Here is a 13,679-nt window from a genome sequence, read left to right as displayed (position 1 = left end):
TTAAAAATTTGCACGTATAAATATGCTGAAATAGAGAAAGCACTACACCTTATTCTACATTCCTTTCATAGTCTCAGTAAAATGATTCCTTATCTTAGGTAACCCAATCTGAATTTGTTTTATGACAGACACCTCCTCAAGTCATTTTTATTTCTTCCAGTAATCTAGTAAGCTTAAGAACATGTATCTATGTCATGTTATGTACTGTGTGCCCAATAATAACCTGTACACAGTTAAGTGCTCAATAAATGAGAAAAGTAAAATAATCTACCCTGCAAATATCTGCTAGTATTGACAATATCCTTATTCCAAAACCAATCACACAAACTGCTCTAACTTTCAATAGCTTTGAAAAACCCAGTGACTTTCAGTCCAATTACATTCACAGTAATTTAGATATAAACTGGGTCAAAACATTATCACATACCTCACCAAAACCACCAAAGTACTCCCTTATTTTCTCTTCAGGTGTATCTGGAGAAAGGCCACCAACAAAAATTTTTTTAACAGGCTCTTTTGTTTTCATGGCTTTGGCCCTTTTAGGGTCAATCACTTTCCCATTCAATTTATGTTCTTTCTGATCCATGACCTAAAGAAATTGAAGTTTTTCATTTTTAATATGTTTATTTTAACTATAGTTCACAGAAAATTTATTTTAAAATTGTAACTAAATAAATATAGCTAATGCCAGGCATGTGTTGACTGGCTCAAGATTAACATGCCAAGTCATGCGGTGATGTGACATCAACTAATACACAAAAACCAAAGACCAAACCAGTTGCCAAAGTTAATTCTGACTCACGGCAACCCGACATCTGTTAGAGTAGAACTGCTTTCAGTAAGGTTTTAAGTGACTGTGATCTTTCTGAAGTAGACTGCCAAGCCTTTCTTCCAAGGTGCCTCTGGGGGAATTCAAACCACCCACCTTCAGTTAGCAGCACCTAACCATTTGCACCACCCAGGGACTAGCAAATACAAACTAGTGCCAAATCTAAGGTCAATAAGAATGCAAATTTAACCAATTAACTGGTTAATACCAGAAACCCAAAAACCCATTGCCCTAGAGTCAATTATAACCCATCACGGTATAGGACAGAGTAAGACTGCCCCACAGAGTTTCCAAGGCTATAAATCTTTATGGGAGCAGACTGCCACATCTTTCTCCCAGCAGAGTAACTAATGGGTTCAGCTGATGTGATTGAACCACCAATCTTTCAGTTAGCCACCAAGCATTTAACCACTTACTAGATAACTATCAGATATATAAACAAGTATCGTTACTGCTTCTACTTAGCAAGGACCAAAATGATGATTAGGGTCAAAGCTTCTTGCCCAACAAATTTCAAATTCTGTATTTCTATGAATCTGTTACAGCAGCATGCCCTTTTAAAATAAGCCTTTTTAAGTCTCAACAATTTTTTTAAGTTAATTTTAATTTAGTAAAGCCTGGCACACAGAATGTATTCAGTAAACAATTCCTGACTCTGACTCTTCTCTCATAAAAATATATTAGGGAAAGAACTGTCTTTTCCTTCTTAGATTTGCAGAGGAGGAATTGTAAGGGATAAATCCACTGTTATGAAACTATCCATATCTTAATATTTTATACAATAAAAGCTGTAAGAGCTGGAATTTGATGGGATTGCCTTGTTTTTCCTGGATGTGTAAGTTTTCTGCCTTTGACAAAGTGCATGCAGTCTTACCATTTTTCTATCGCTTTAATTGGAAATATTTGAGTTTTCTCTCTGACAGGTCTCTGCCTTACATAGGCTCCAGCTTTCACAAGTTTTATTGTATTATTTCATCAAACTTTACTAATTGATCAGAACACATAAAATACTACCTTATCTACACTCTCCGACTCTTTAAATAGCACAAAGCCAAAACCCCTTGATCGCCCTGTGATAGGATCTAACTTCAGAGTGCAGTCTACAACTTCACCAAATTTGGAGAAGTAGTCCTTCAGATCTTTCTTTGTAGTGTCCCAGCTAAGGCCTCCTATAAACATTTTCCTGTAAAGACAAAAAGCAGTATTAAAAGGCTAAAAATAAATTAAACTTTGCCTTAAATATTACCCACATCAATAATAAACCTTTTCCAAACTGCACCAATTTACTGGGCAGTATATTAAAATGTTCTTCTTCCTATATAACCACACATATCAAGGACATCTTATTCCCCAAAGTTTTGCTCATCACTGCTGCTGAGTAATTACAAAATTAAGTATGCAAGCAGCATATTAAGTCTTTCAACATGCTAAAAAGATAAACATGTCCCTAAAGTAAAAATGCTAGACATAAAGTTTTCCCTAAATTACAAGTATTGACAGTAGCAAAATACAGAACCGCAATTTTAGATTACTCTTCCACATCTTCAATAGATATGTCAAAAGGCTATGGAGTATGCAATGATCACAGCAACCAGCATTTTGTGCATGCTGAGGATCCTGTTCTAATTAAAACTTCTCTCATTAACAAAACTCTCAGCACACAAAACAGGAAATTCTAACTCTCACAATTAACTTGTGAACTAACTTTTAAGATGTGCTACGAGTCAGAATCGACTAGACGGCAGTGGGTTTTAAGACCCCTTAAGAAAGATGAAAGTAATTTTGTGAAAGAGGTTAACAGTAATTAGTGGACAATTCATTAAAGCATCATCCACTAATTAACCTACTAGATTTCTTTACAACAAAACCTCAAGTTAACCAGCAGTAAAATATTTAAACCTTTAAAATGCTAGAAGTGACTGGTGGATAACTGGAACTCACCAAGACACTGAAACCAAAGTAGTACACTCAAAAAAATATTCAATAAATTTTCAAGGTGACATCTTAAATTACTATTTAACATTATTACTACTACAGCAAAGGCCATAAAGCTCAGATCTGGCAGCTCTTTTATCCTTTTTACACTGTGCCCTCTGTGTTTAATAAAAAAAAAATTAAGAGGCGCTAACATATACCTATTTAAGAAATACTAGATTTTATTATTTTAGAATAAACTGTCAGAATTTGTTATGTGAGAGCTAAAAAAAAATTCACTATGGAGATAAAATTCCTGATTGCTCCATGTTTTTGCATTTTTGTAATTGGGAGGTATGTCGTAACTGGGGAAGGGGGTTTGATACTAACTTCCAGCTCCAGAAAGAAATTTAAAAGTAAGCCTTTCTTTAGGAAACATCTCCATCTTGTGGGCTTTTAGGATACTGCTAGTTAGCTTCATTATTGCAATAAAAGATTACCTGTCCTTGAATTAGGGTCTTCTCCCCAAAGATGCCCGATTAACTGAGGTATTACTGATCATACTATTCTACCACAAGCTTCTTTTTACTTCTAATGTCAGTTACATTTTTGTACAAAAGAAGTCTTACACTTTAAGTACACACTGTGTTCTCCATTTCAGAGTAGGTTTTTTAACCTATACAAGTATTCTCATACGTAATTTTCAGGACTTCCTCAAGTAAAAATTCCATGCTTGAAGTTACATTTGTAACACATTTTGTGTTTTATAATCAAATGAACGTAACAAAAACACCCATAATGCTGCACAGGTTGTGTGTTAACATTTATTTACTGCCACTTCCCTGGGAAATCTCTGGAGTGTTTTCTCAGTAATATGTTTCCTTTCACTCGAATAATGCACCTTCTAATAGCCAATTCTTATTGCCATAAGTTTCTTTAAACATCATTATTTAAACTAAACATACAGAGCACTTCTTTCAGACATGAAAGTTCATTACCAACATTTACCCTTTAAAGGTGAGGAGCCCACTGTCATCTTTTTTAAAGATGAGAAAGAAAAATGACTATAAATGGCTTCTTGCTCAGATATCCACGGCAAGTTCTAGAACAGAAACAACTTCAATTAAGTTGAGAGTTAACTATTAAATTACTTCTGTGATTACAGAAATTTTCTTTCAATAATTGAGCAAAGAGAATTTGAAATTCTTTTAGCCCAAACAGCATACAACAAGTCTTATTTTTAAAAAATGCTAAAGTTGTAAAGAAAATTGTCTCAGAAAGAACAAGTTTTGATTGTATTTAATCAAGGCAATGTTTATATTGTGAAATTGTCTTTAATTTAAAATTAACAGAAATCAATCACAAAAAAATAATTAACACCAAGAATGAGGCATGTTCAAACTACTATTATTCACAGGCCCCAAATATTTTTAACAGCATAGGAAGTCAGTTTTCTTAAATCCTAAACATACTGATTGATCAACTGGCCCAATAAAGTGCTCTAAGAAAACTCTCCACTTTTAATATAATCTTCTATGTCATTTTTAGCCTAAGTTAAAACATTACATATGCCTACCTTAGAGCTAAAAAAGGTTCACTGAAGATACTATCCCTCCTAGTTTAGGATAAATCCTATTTATCCAGGTATTAAACGTTCTTGACAACTACATGTGTATATGTATGTATACATATCCCAAAGAATAATGACCAGTTCTCAAAAAGAGCAAAATGTATAGTAAAACATCAGCTTTCTAGCACCTTTAGAGAATGAAGAGCCAAGTTATTTCAGAGCTGGAAGTTTCACCTTCCTTAAAAGCACTGCCTGCCTTGCGCAACTCCCTTCAACTGATTTCCAGCCATCAACTATTTGCAATAAAATTGTGTTGTAAATCAAGTACAATAATTATGATTTAACACTTTTTGGGTTGGTTAACATTAATGTATTAAGCTACTATAGAATGGTATTAGCCTTCTGAAATTAGAGCTATTTTTTATGCACAGTACATCTCATTTCTTCTTCTATTATTTCTTAGCTCTTTTAACAAGTTCTAATTTTTTTTGCCAGATAAATCACAAATTGCTGTTCTAAAATGCCTCCCCCTTCCCATAGCATACAGTAAAATAGAATAAGTAGCCAACTCTTAAACTTTCTCCAATTTTGGTTTTGTGGATTTTTATTTTTTTAAAAAAATTTTTTTAATTGTATTTTAGGTGAAAGTTTACATACTGAATTAGGTTTCCAATCAATAAATCATACACAAATTATTCTGTGACAATGGTTGCAATCTCCACAATGTGTCAGCACTCTCCCCATTTCTTCCCTGAGTTACATTCATATGGTTTTTCCTGTCCTTCCCTGCCTTCTCATCTTTGGTTTTGTGTATACATTGCCCTTTTAAACTTTTTCAAATTTGTTGTAAAGTACAAAGTCTATGGGCAAGTGCCTTTTGTTTTAGAAGAAATTAACATTTATTTTGGCAGCCCAAAAGCCCTTTGGCTTTCTTTTTCCTGCTCTAGTAAGAAAGATTTGTTCAACGACTGATACCTACAGGTGAAAAAACTATCAAATCCGTTCCACTTTAACTAAATGGAATGTATTAAATACACTCCCCATCTTTATTTAACAAGAACACCAAGTTATAACTGTATAGTAGTGTTGGATAAGTTTCTTCATCTGGATTCTGGATAAATGGAAACTTATAGCCTTTCTGGAACATTAGCATTCTGACATGCTCTCCTTCAAATCGTGAGACGGCATAAAATGTTATCAATTTAAATTATATTTCATATTACTGCTTAAAGCACAATGGCTATGATCCCATCCAAATTACCAGTTGACCCTGACTTGCAAAGCTATCACTCCTGCAGAGATGCAAATACTTTCCAATAGAGGTAAAACTTCAGAAAATCCTAAGCAGCCAAGTTAAAACTATGTTACAAGACTTACTTAAGTAGCAACAGAAATGAGCCGCAACATTGTATATGTGATCTTCAGTTATCAATCAATCAATCATCCCACAATTACTAGCAGGACTTCAATTTAAAACATCTACTCAACAATCGAAGTCTCTTAAATACTGTTATTACCAAACTATGGAATTAAATAACAAGCATAAAGTTTAACAATTCAGTACAGATAACCATCCAGATGCTTATGCAGAACTATTCAGGAATTTTGGCTGCTTTGTGGGACATTATCAACTTTTAGAGAAAATAACTTCAAGTGGTAGTAAGCCAAATTAAAAGGGTTTGAACCCTAGTTCTGCCACTTTTGTATGATTCCAAGAAAAAAGAAATAAGAAATAAAGCTCAAGACTGCTTCCCATCAGTAGAAGGAGAAGCAACAAAGCCTACCCTACCAAAGATATCTGTGGTTAAGACTAAATGGAATTAAATGCCACAGAACAGAGCCTGACACATCTTAAATGCTCAATAAAAATAAATTATTATTTAGAAGAGATAAAGTACAATTTAACCATAACACTTACTGACCGTGATCAACAACAGTTCATTATCAAACAACCCTTTCATTTACTCAATGGTTTTTTTTTTTTTTTTTTAAAGTCATAGGCTATATGGATGAGCTACATTGGCAAGAGAACAGGCCAGGATGAGATTCATATAAATGGATCCTAAGATTATTTTTGCAGTGCAACAGACTTAAACCAGAAATAATTTTTAAATACCCATTTAAAGAATATATAGACTAGAAATTAGATCACCTAAGACTCTCAAATAAAACATAGAATCCAACATTATTTTGAAGACTCCTCTTTACACAAGACTCATCTGTGCTCCACATAAATGCAACTGTAATACACAGTAATTTCAAAAACATAAATAAAATAAAATACATATGGAGCAGTACTGGTTGGTAGAAAACAATCTGATTTAATCATCCTATTTTTTTTCCCCGCACCCAAGAAACATATTCTATGTACTATTGAGGTCAGTAGGTTTAACACTCCAAAATCAACAACAAAAAAATTTATGTAAAGATGCTTTCCCTAACAAGCCTTTACTGTGAAACAAGACAGCTTTAAACACCCTATTCAAATTAAAATGGTAAACTACTGCACTTCCTTGCCATTTTGGAACAGGGACCCCCCCACACACAAAAAAAGTATTCTGTAACTTTAAAACTCTTCCTACAACTCATGGTCTTATGGTTTCATAACAAGTTCTGACAGTTTAAAAACCTGATAGACACATTTCAAGTATGTAACATGACTGGCCAATCACTATCATCGTTTATAAGACTGTTACACATCACACAAATTAATCCTTATTTAAATTTTTTTTCATATTTTATTGTTAAAATTATTCCTTTCAAAATCCTAAAATGACACAAACTATAACGAGGTATCACCAACACATAAGAAATCAGTTATTTTCCCTTCAAAATTATATGTTTCTTTTAATGTTACATCACGTATGTCAGGTGCCATCAAGTGGGCTAAAAGCTGGGGGGGAGGGGGGGCAAGTTTAGCTATATGGGCTTTGTGATGGTTTCAAGGCTTTTACAGTACATAGCCCAATACTGAAAATTATAACCTTGATTACTGACCAAACACTTCTAGTAACAGGCACCCTCCCCTCCCCCAAATATTCTTAAAAGCCTAGCTTCAATGTACAACATAGTACTCCAGAGACTGAAATGTGCTTACCTTTACTCCACAGGAGTAAATCACTGGCAGTATCAACTATTAGAGCACTGGTCAAATACATACAAGCTATCAAAGCAGGCTATGTAGTCAATCTTACCATTATGAGCACTGTTTCCAACACACAGATCAGCAAACCAAGTCAACAGACATGTTGTATTACCTGAGACCACAACGTTGTTGAAAATGAAGTAACAGAAACAGATTCCATGCTTCCAGCATCCAGTTCAGTGCCCTATCTACTAAAACGTTGAAGCAGAACTAAAATCAAATCAAACTTGAGACTAACAGTGGTTATATTTACTACATTTGTGAATGTGCAAACACTTGAGGTACAAAGTTTTAAATGGAATAGAATAAAAGATACTCTACTCTTTTTGAAATATTTTCAAACTGTGGCATGTTATCACTTGCAAGCTAAAATTAATCATCCTCCATACTAGCCATTAAGTTGCATACCACAATAGTAGTCTCAAAATGTTCTTGTATTAGCGTGGCCTTAATGTCGGCACAATATCTAGGCAATATTAAGTATATACATTGAAAGCAAACATGAAGAAGGGAACACATAGGTTGAGAAAATTACTCAGGTTTAAAGCAAGGTTTATGGCATAGATACTACAAAAAAGCACTGGAAAAACACCAATAACATTCTCCAATTCCACTCCTAAAAGGTCAGTTTACTTTTTATCTTTCAGGATAAACAGGAACTTGAAATTAAAAGAATTTTATACTTCTCCCTTACATTTCCACCATAAGATTTGAGGACAGCAATTTCTGCAATTTTAACTACTGGTAACTTGTCAAAAATTCCAAAGAATGCTAAAATTGAGACCCTCCTATGGTCTCAACTTCACTGTTCACAGAAAACCCAACTTTACTGAATAAAAGTTTGGCATGAGTATGCCCTGAAAGCTATTAATTACATTTAAAAAACAATGTTCAGATTGCTCCATAAACACTACAATGTAAATTATAATTTCAAATATTTAAAACAAAAACGTGTGGGTCCATTATATACCAACTTCTATACTGCCAGTTAGGAGCTCTGGTAGCATAGTACCTAAGGCACTTGACTGCTAACCAGAAGGCTGGCAGTTCAAACCCACCAGCCACTCCTCCAAAGGAAGACTGGGCAACCTACTTCCCTAGAGACACTGCCTTGGAAACCCAAGGAGGGGTCGCTATGAGTCGGGGCCAACTCGATGGCACATAACACCACCACCACACTGCCAGTTATGGGACTAGACTGTCCTGTAGAATAAGATAATCTGTACTTGGCTAATGAAACAGGACTATTTTCCTTACTATCAGGAGTGCTGGCGGTGTAGTAGATAAGGCACTAGACTGCTAACCTGAAGGTCAGCGGTTCAAACCTACCAGCCACTTTGCAGAAGGAAGACCCGGCAATCTACTTTCATAAAGATTTACAGCCTCGGAAACCCAAAATTTAAAATCTCTATCTACTCCTCACTCCAGGTTGCTTGCTACATATATCATTTTACGAGATACAAAGTAATTTTAAAGTAACTACCACCAAAGAATTACAACACTGTAGAAAACAAACTCTGCACTATAAAGCAAAATGAATGATTGCAATGCAATTGCTCCTAAGGAAAAACCAGGGATAATGTTAAATTTGGAAAAATTAAAGAAAGGTCCACCCATAATAAACTGTTGAACCATTCATTAAAAGTATTAACAGCCATACCCTCCTAAATTTTGTTTATTCTTCCATCAAGGGGAAAAAAAGTACATACAACAAACTGATTTTTGAAATATTTTTAGGATAAAACTGTTATCACTTTATTCTCAATTTAGCATTGTAAAAGAAAATGCACACAGTAATGTGTTTAAAAAAATGATTTAGATGATTTTAATGAATAAACAGCCTCACGATTAAGACTGTATTATTAATCTGTGTTCCCCAATATCCTCAAAAGTGGAAGACAGAAAAAAACAGATTAAGTGTCAAGTACACACATATACAGAGACATCAAAAAGAAGATCTAAAGGTCTTGAGAGGAACATGTGGCTGAGTAATTGGACAGTCATCAAGAAAACTCCTAATAGACCTTACAAATCAGAACTGCATTATGTGTAAGTGTAAACTTAAAACTTCAAATAAATTTCAATAAAAACTTTATTTTCTGTGGATAATAAATGGTCATAATCTAACATGTCATTAATTAAATTTAATTGTTCATTTTTTACTTCAAAGGTCACAAAGTATCAGGAAGCAGGGCAAGTATTCTAACAGTCAAACAACGACCTTGAAATCTAAATTGACGGCCATTTCAAATTACAGAAAACAATTACAATTTGAATATGAAATACATAATAGAGTGTAAGTCTTTAAAATATAGTTATAATTTAATCTCATTTGGATTGCCACTGTTAGCTAGCAATGAAATTGTACTAGTCTATTAGTCACCAAGGGGCTCTGGTAGCATAGTGCCTAAGGCACTTGACTGCTAACCAGAAGGCTGGCGGTTCAAATCCACCAGACACTCATCAGAAGGAAGGTTGGGCAATCCTACTCCTGTAGTGATACTGCCTAGGAAACCCAAGGACGGGTCGCTATGAGTCGAGGCAGACTCGACAGCACATAATAACAACAACATTAGTCACCAAATATATTATGTTCATCTGATCTATTTGTTCTATACCAAACTCTGACCTCACTCATATATATTTTATATATGTATATACACACACACATATATATACAAATACATACAGGTATATAAATTTTTTCCCCAGTTTTGCTTTTCCCTTTGCCTACTCGTTCTTGTCTGCTTTATTTCCAACAAAACACTGGACTGATTCCAGTAGATGACAATATTAATAGTAAGTAAATTTTGTGTGAAATCAAAATTTTATTCTGACTAAACAAAAACAGAATGCAACTTGTAGGATAAATTAGTCAACTATCTGCAAATTACTTATTCACCTGTGGCCCTCCAAACTCCAGTGCTGGTGGATACAAACCCCTGGAAAACTCAAATATGCTCCTAAAGGTGGAAAGATTGACATTTAGGGCAGGGGAAGGGTGGTAAAAAGAACAACACTCAACCTACCAGCCTTCCAAAGAAGAGTCATGCAACTGTGAATACATGGCAATCAATTATAACATTCCAGCCAAATCACATTAAAAACAAAAGATTTAAAAGAGCTGGAGTGGAAAGCCACACTAGCCCTCCTCTGAATGACTCATATCCAATTCTTATTAAAGCTTTATTTACAAATACAGTTGATGATAAAAGACAAATATTGTGCATAATACATATATACAGCACCATTTTTAAATTGTTTTACTTTTTAACATTTACAGAATATTGAGTATAACATGCAAGACACTTTAAACACACAATGTTATATATCAAGCAAAGATCTTTAGTATTAAACTAACTCCAACAAAGATTCCATCTTAACAAAAAAGTCAACACTAAAATTACAATAATTTGTTCTTGCCCAGATAGAAAAATATTACTAATTATATTTAGCTTAAACTGACCAAGCCAAAATTACATGCATTACCACAAATCAAAAACCATATTAACAGCATCAATTTTGCCCAAAGATTACACACTACACCTACAAAAATTTTATATCCCAGGTACAAAATATCCTATTGTACTAATGTCTAGAATTTCCTGGGGATCAATGGGCAACTAATAAAAACCCTCTGTATGTTATGGCTATTGAAACCTTTATAATACAGAAATAAAATTTAAAAGTTTTACCATTCTTCCCGCTGTGCCGTCGCTGCTTCAGTGTGTCGTGGGGAGGAGTTTGAATGGCTAGGGAATTAACAACCGGTACAGCAACCAATCAAAATTCTAGTTTTAGTTTTTGACACCGTTAGGGTTAAAAACTTTTAATTCATTTACACTTCAGTTCAACAGTAGATAACTAGAAAGGGAAATGTTTTGTGACTTGGTTAACTTGGGGGTAACAGAAAGTCTGCCCCACTTGTATATAATTAATCACTTTGGTCCCTCTGACCAAAGAACAGAATTCAGAAAACAAAAACCAAAATGTTAAAGGTTTAAGTTTCCAAATATTTTAAATATTTTTATTAAACTATACATAATTCAAAATTACTTCTATTTAAGAAAAGCTAGATTTCCCTCCCACCTCCCAAAATCTACAAAACAGCCTGACAAGAACCTGCCTAGATGGGGATTATTAAATCCTATTTCCAAAATGCTTCCCCCTCCCGCAAAAAAAAATCTTATGTACTCTTCCCCAAATAAAAAAAATTGTTTTTTAATATTGGGTCAAAGCGACATTTTATTGCTTTTACCTTCACCAACATCTTTTTCGTCATGGGAGAAGGGAGGGGGGGGAAAGACAGGACCTCTACCATTACAAAAGGGAATGGCAGCGTTAATCCAAGATCAGCAGTCAGTAACAGGAATAGGTAGAAAACTCAACCAAGAACGCCAATTTAGTCCCTCCTGCTAACTCCTGTACCCATGCTCCCGCTCCCAAATTTTAATACGTTAAATGCAGCTTTAAAGCACTTGTATACAACTGTTACTCCAATTGGAAAAAGCAAGTTAGTATTTAAAAGGGTACAGTAAAAACAAAACCCATATAGATCCCTTAGCACAATACAGTGCTTTTCATTCATTTTGTGAAAGAGGGTGGGCAGACCTCCTTTTAACAGTAGGTTAGAGAGCTGAAAGGAGAAATCAAGAGAGACCAAACTGGATCCCGGTCCCGGGGGCGAGGTGGAGTAATATTAGATTTTGTTTTTAAAAAAATGTTCAGAAAAAGTAAGGTGAGGTGTACAAGCTGTCCGAGTTGGAGAACCCAATAGCTGAGGGCGCGAAAAGGGTGCGCGGTGAGAATAACTCAGCAGGGTGGGGGAAGGGCAGCCAGCAGGCCCGAGGGAGGACCAGCTCCAGTCAAGTGCAGGCCCCGCCGACTGGAAACTTAACGAAAGCCCGCAGAGCAAAACCAACATACCAACAGGCAACTCCAGGCATTTTACCAGGCCAAATTTTTCCGTTGCTTGAAATACACGGCTTATACAAGCATGCCGTCGTGCGATAATGTACAGCGGCGGAAACTATCAAGTCCAGGCGAAACTTCAAAATGAAAAAAAATCGGCCTGACGATGGGGTGGGAGGAGTAGAGGAGGACAACAATCTCCACCATCCCAAAAGCATGTGGTTCTAAAGAATCGCATCCTCTAGGGATGGAGTGAGAAACGCCAAACAAATCTTAGCCCTACAGACAGAAGGGCTTTTGTGTCTGTCTGCGTTTTTATGCCCGAACTTCAGAAAACAGGAGAGCGATCACGGCAAAATAAAATATCCCTCGACAGGCGGGAAAAAATTCCCGGCGGCTAAATCGGTGGGAGGAGACCCACGACAAGGGAGGGAAGGAGGGCGGGCCAGGGAACAGCATGGTGACGGCTAAAGGTGGAAACGTGTGCGGTGGGGGAGGGGCGATAAGCAGGCAGGGGGAGAAGGAAATCAAGGCCCCGGGGAGCCCCATATAGAGGAGCAGGGAATAGTGCAAGGAGGCTGTATCTGGGCCTGGAGGGCAGGCGGGAGGAAAGCAGGAATAGGCCTAATGGCGGGGGAGGACAGGAAGAGCGAACTAGTTGGGCCTCACTATCCCGGGCCGCCCCTTACTCACCCTTCATCCTCCTCATTCTTACTGGCGTCGATCTTCGCCCCCTCTGACTCCGCGCTGCCCCCTTCGGTGCCTCCGGCTGCGGTTCCGCCCCCGGTCCCGCTTCCCGCCGCCGCTGCTGCCCCCTGCGCTGCTGCCACCATGGCTCCCTCCTGCTCGCCTGCCGAGCCGCCTACCGCCGCCGTTGCTGCCGCCGCCGCCCCGTCCCCGCCGAACTGCTCCTCCGACATAGTGCTACTACCTCCGCCGCCGCCGAGACTACACCCGCCGCTGCCGCGAACCGAAACTAGCAGCAAAGTAATCCCCGCCGCTGCCGCGCGCTCGCTCTACCTCGCGAAACACACAAGACAGGGAAGTCGCGCGCGTGGCTGCAAAGGCTCCTGCGCCTCTCCTTGGCCTGCCCCCCTTGCCTCCCACTCTCGCGCGGCACACACTCCCGCTCTGTCCAGCTACACTAAAAAAGAATAAGCAGCAGCGGCGGCCGCTCTTGCCTCCTCCTTGCTTTAATGGCGCCGCCGCGGACCACCTAAAATGGCCGACGGAAGAACGGCGCGTCCCGGTCACGTGACGCTAGAGCGCGCCCTTTGCGCCTCCCCCGCCCCCTCTATCTCTAGGGTTTT

The 13,679-nt window shown here is 37.2% G+C and overlaps 1 protein-coding gene across 1 annotated transcript in view; it reads right to left on the bottom strand.

The window, feature by feature from the left end:
- Positions 1-13,289, bottom strand: part of HNRNPD (heterogeneous nuclear ribonucleoprotein D) — a 16,146-nt gene extending 2,857 nt beyond the window's left edge. The window contains exons 1-4 of the mRNA XM_007946822.2: positions 13,063-13,289; positions 11,154-11,210; positions 1,844-2,012; positions 428-589 (exon numbers count right to left, since the gene is read on the bottom strand). Of these exons, the coding sequence (XP_007945013.1) occupies positions 428-589; positions 1,844-2,012; positions 11,154-11,210; positions 13,063-13,289 (615 nt within the window). The remainder of the gene's footprint in view (positions 1-427; positions 590-1,843; positions 2,013-11,153; positions 11,211-13,062) is intronic.
- Between the last annotated feature and the right edge of the window lie 390 nt (positions 13,290-13,679).

Source organism: Orycteropus afer, unplaced genomic scaffold (assembly GCF_000298275.1).
Source record: "Orycteropus afer afer isolate SDZICR_OR568_19922 unplaced genomic scaffold, OryAfe1.0 scaffold00172, whole genome shotgun sequence".
NCBI lineage: Eukaryota > Metazoa > Chordata > Mammalia > Tubulidentata > Orycteropodidae > Orycteropus > Orycteropus afer.
Note: the sequence above shows the minus strand (reverse complement) of the source record. Positions and strands in the feature narration are given on the sequence as shown.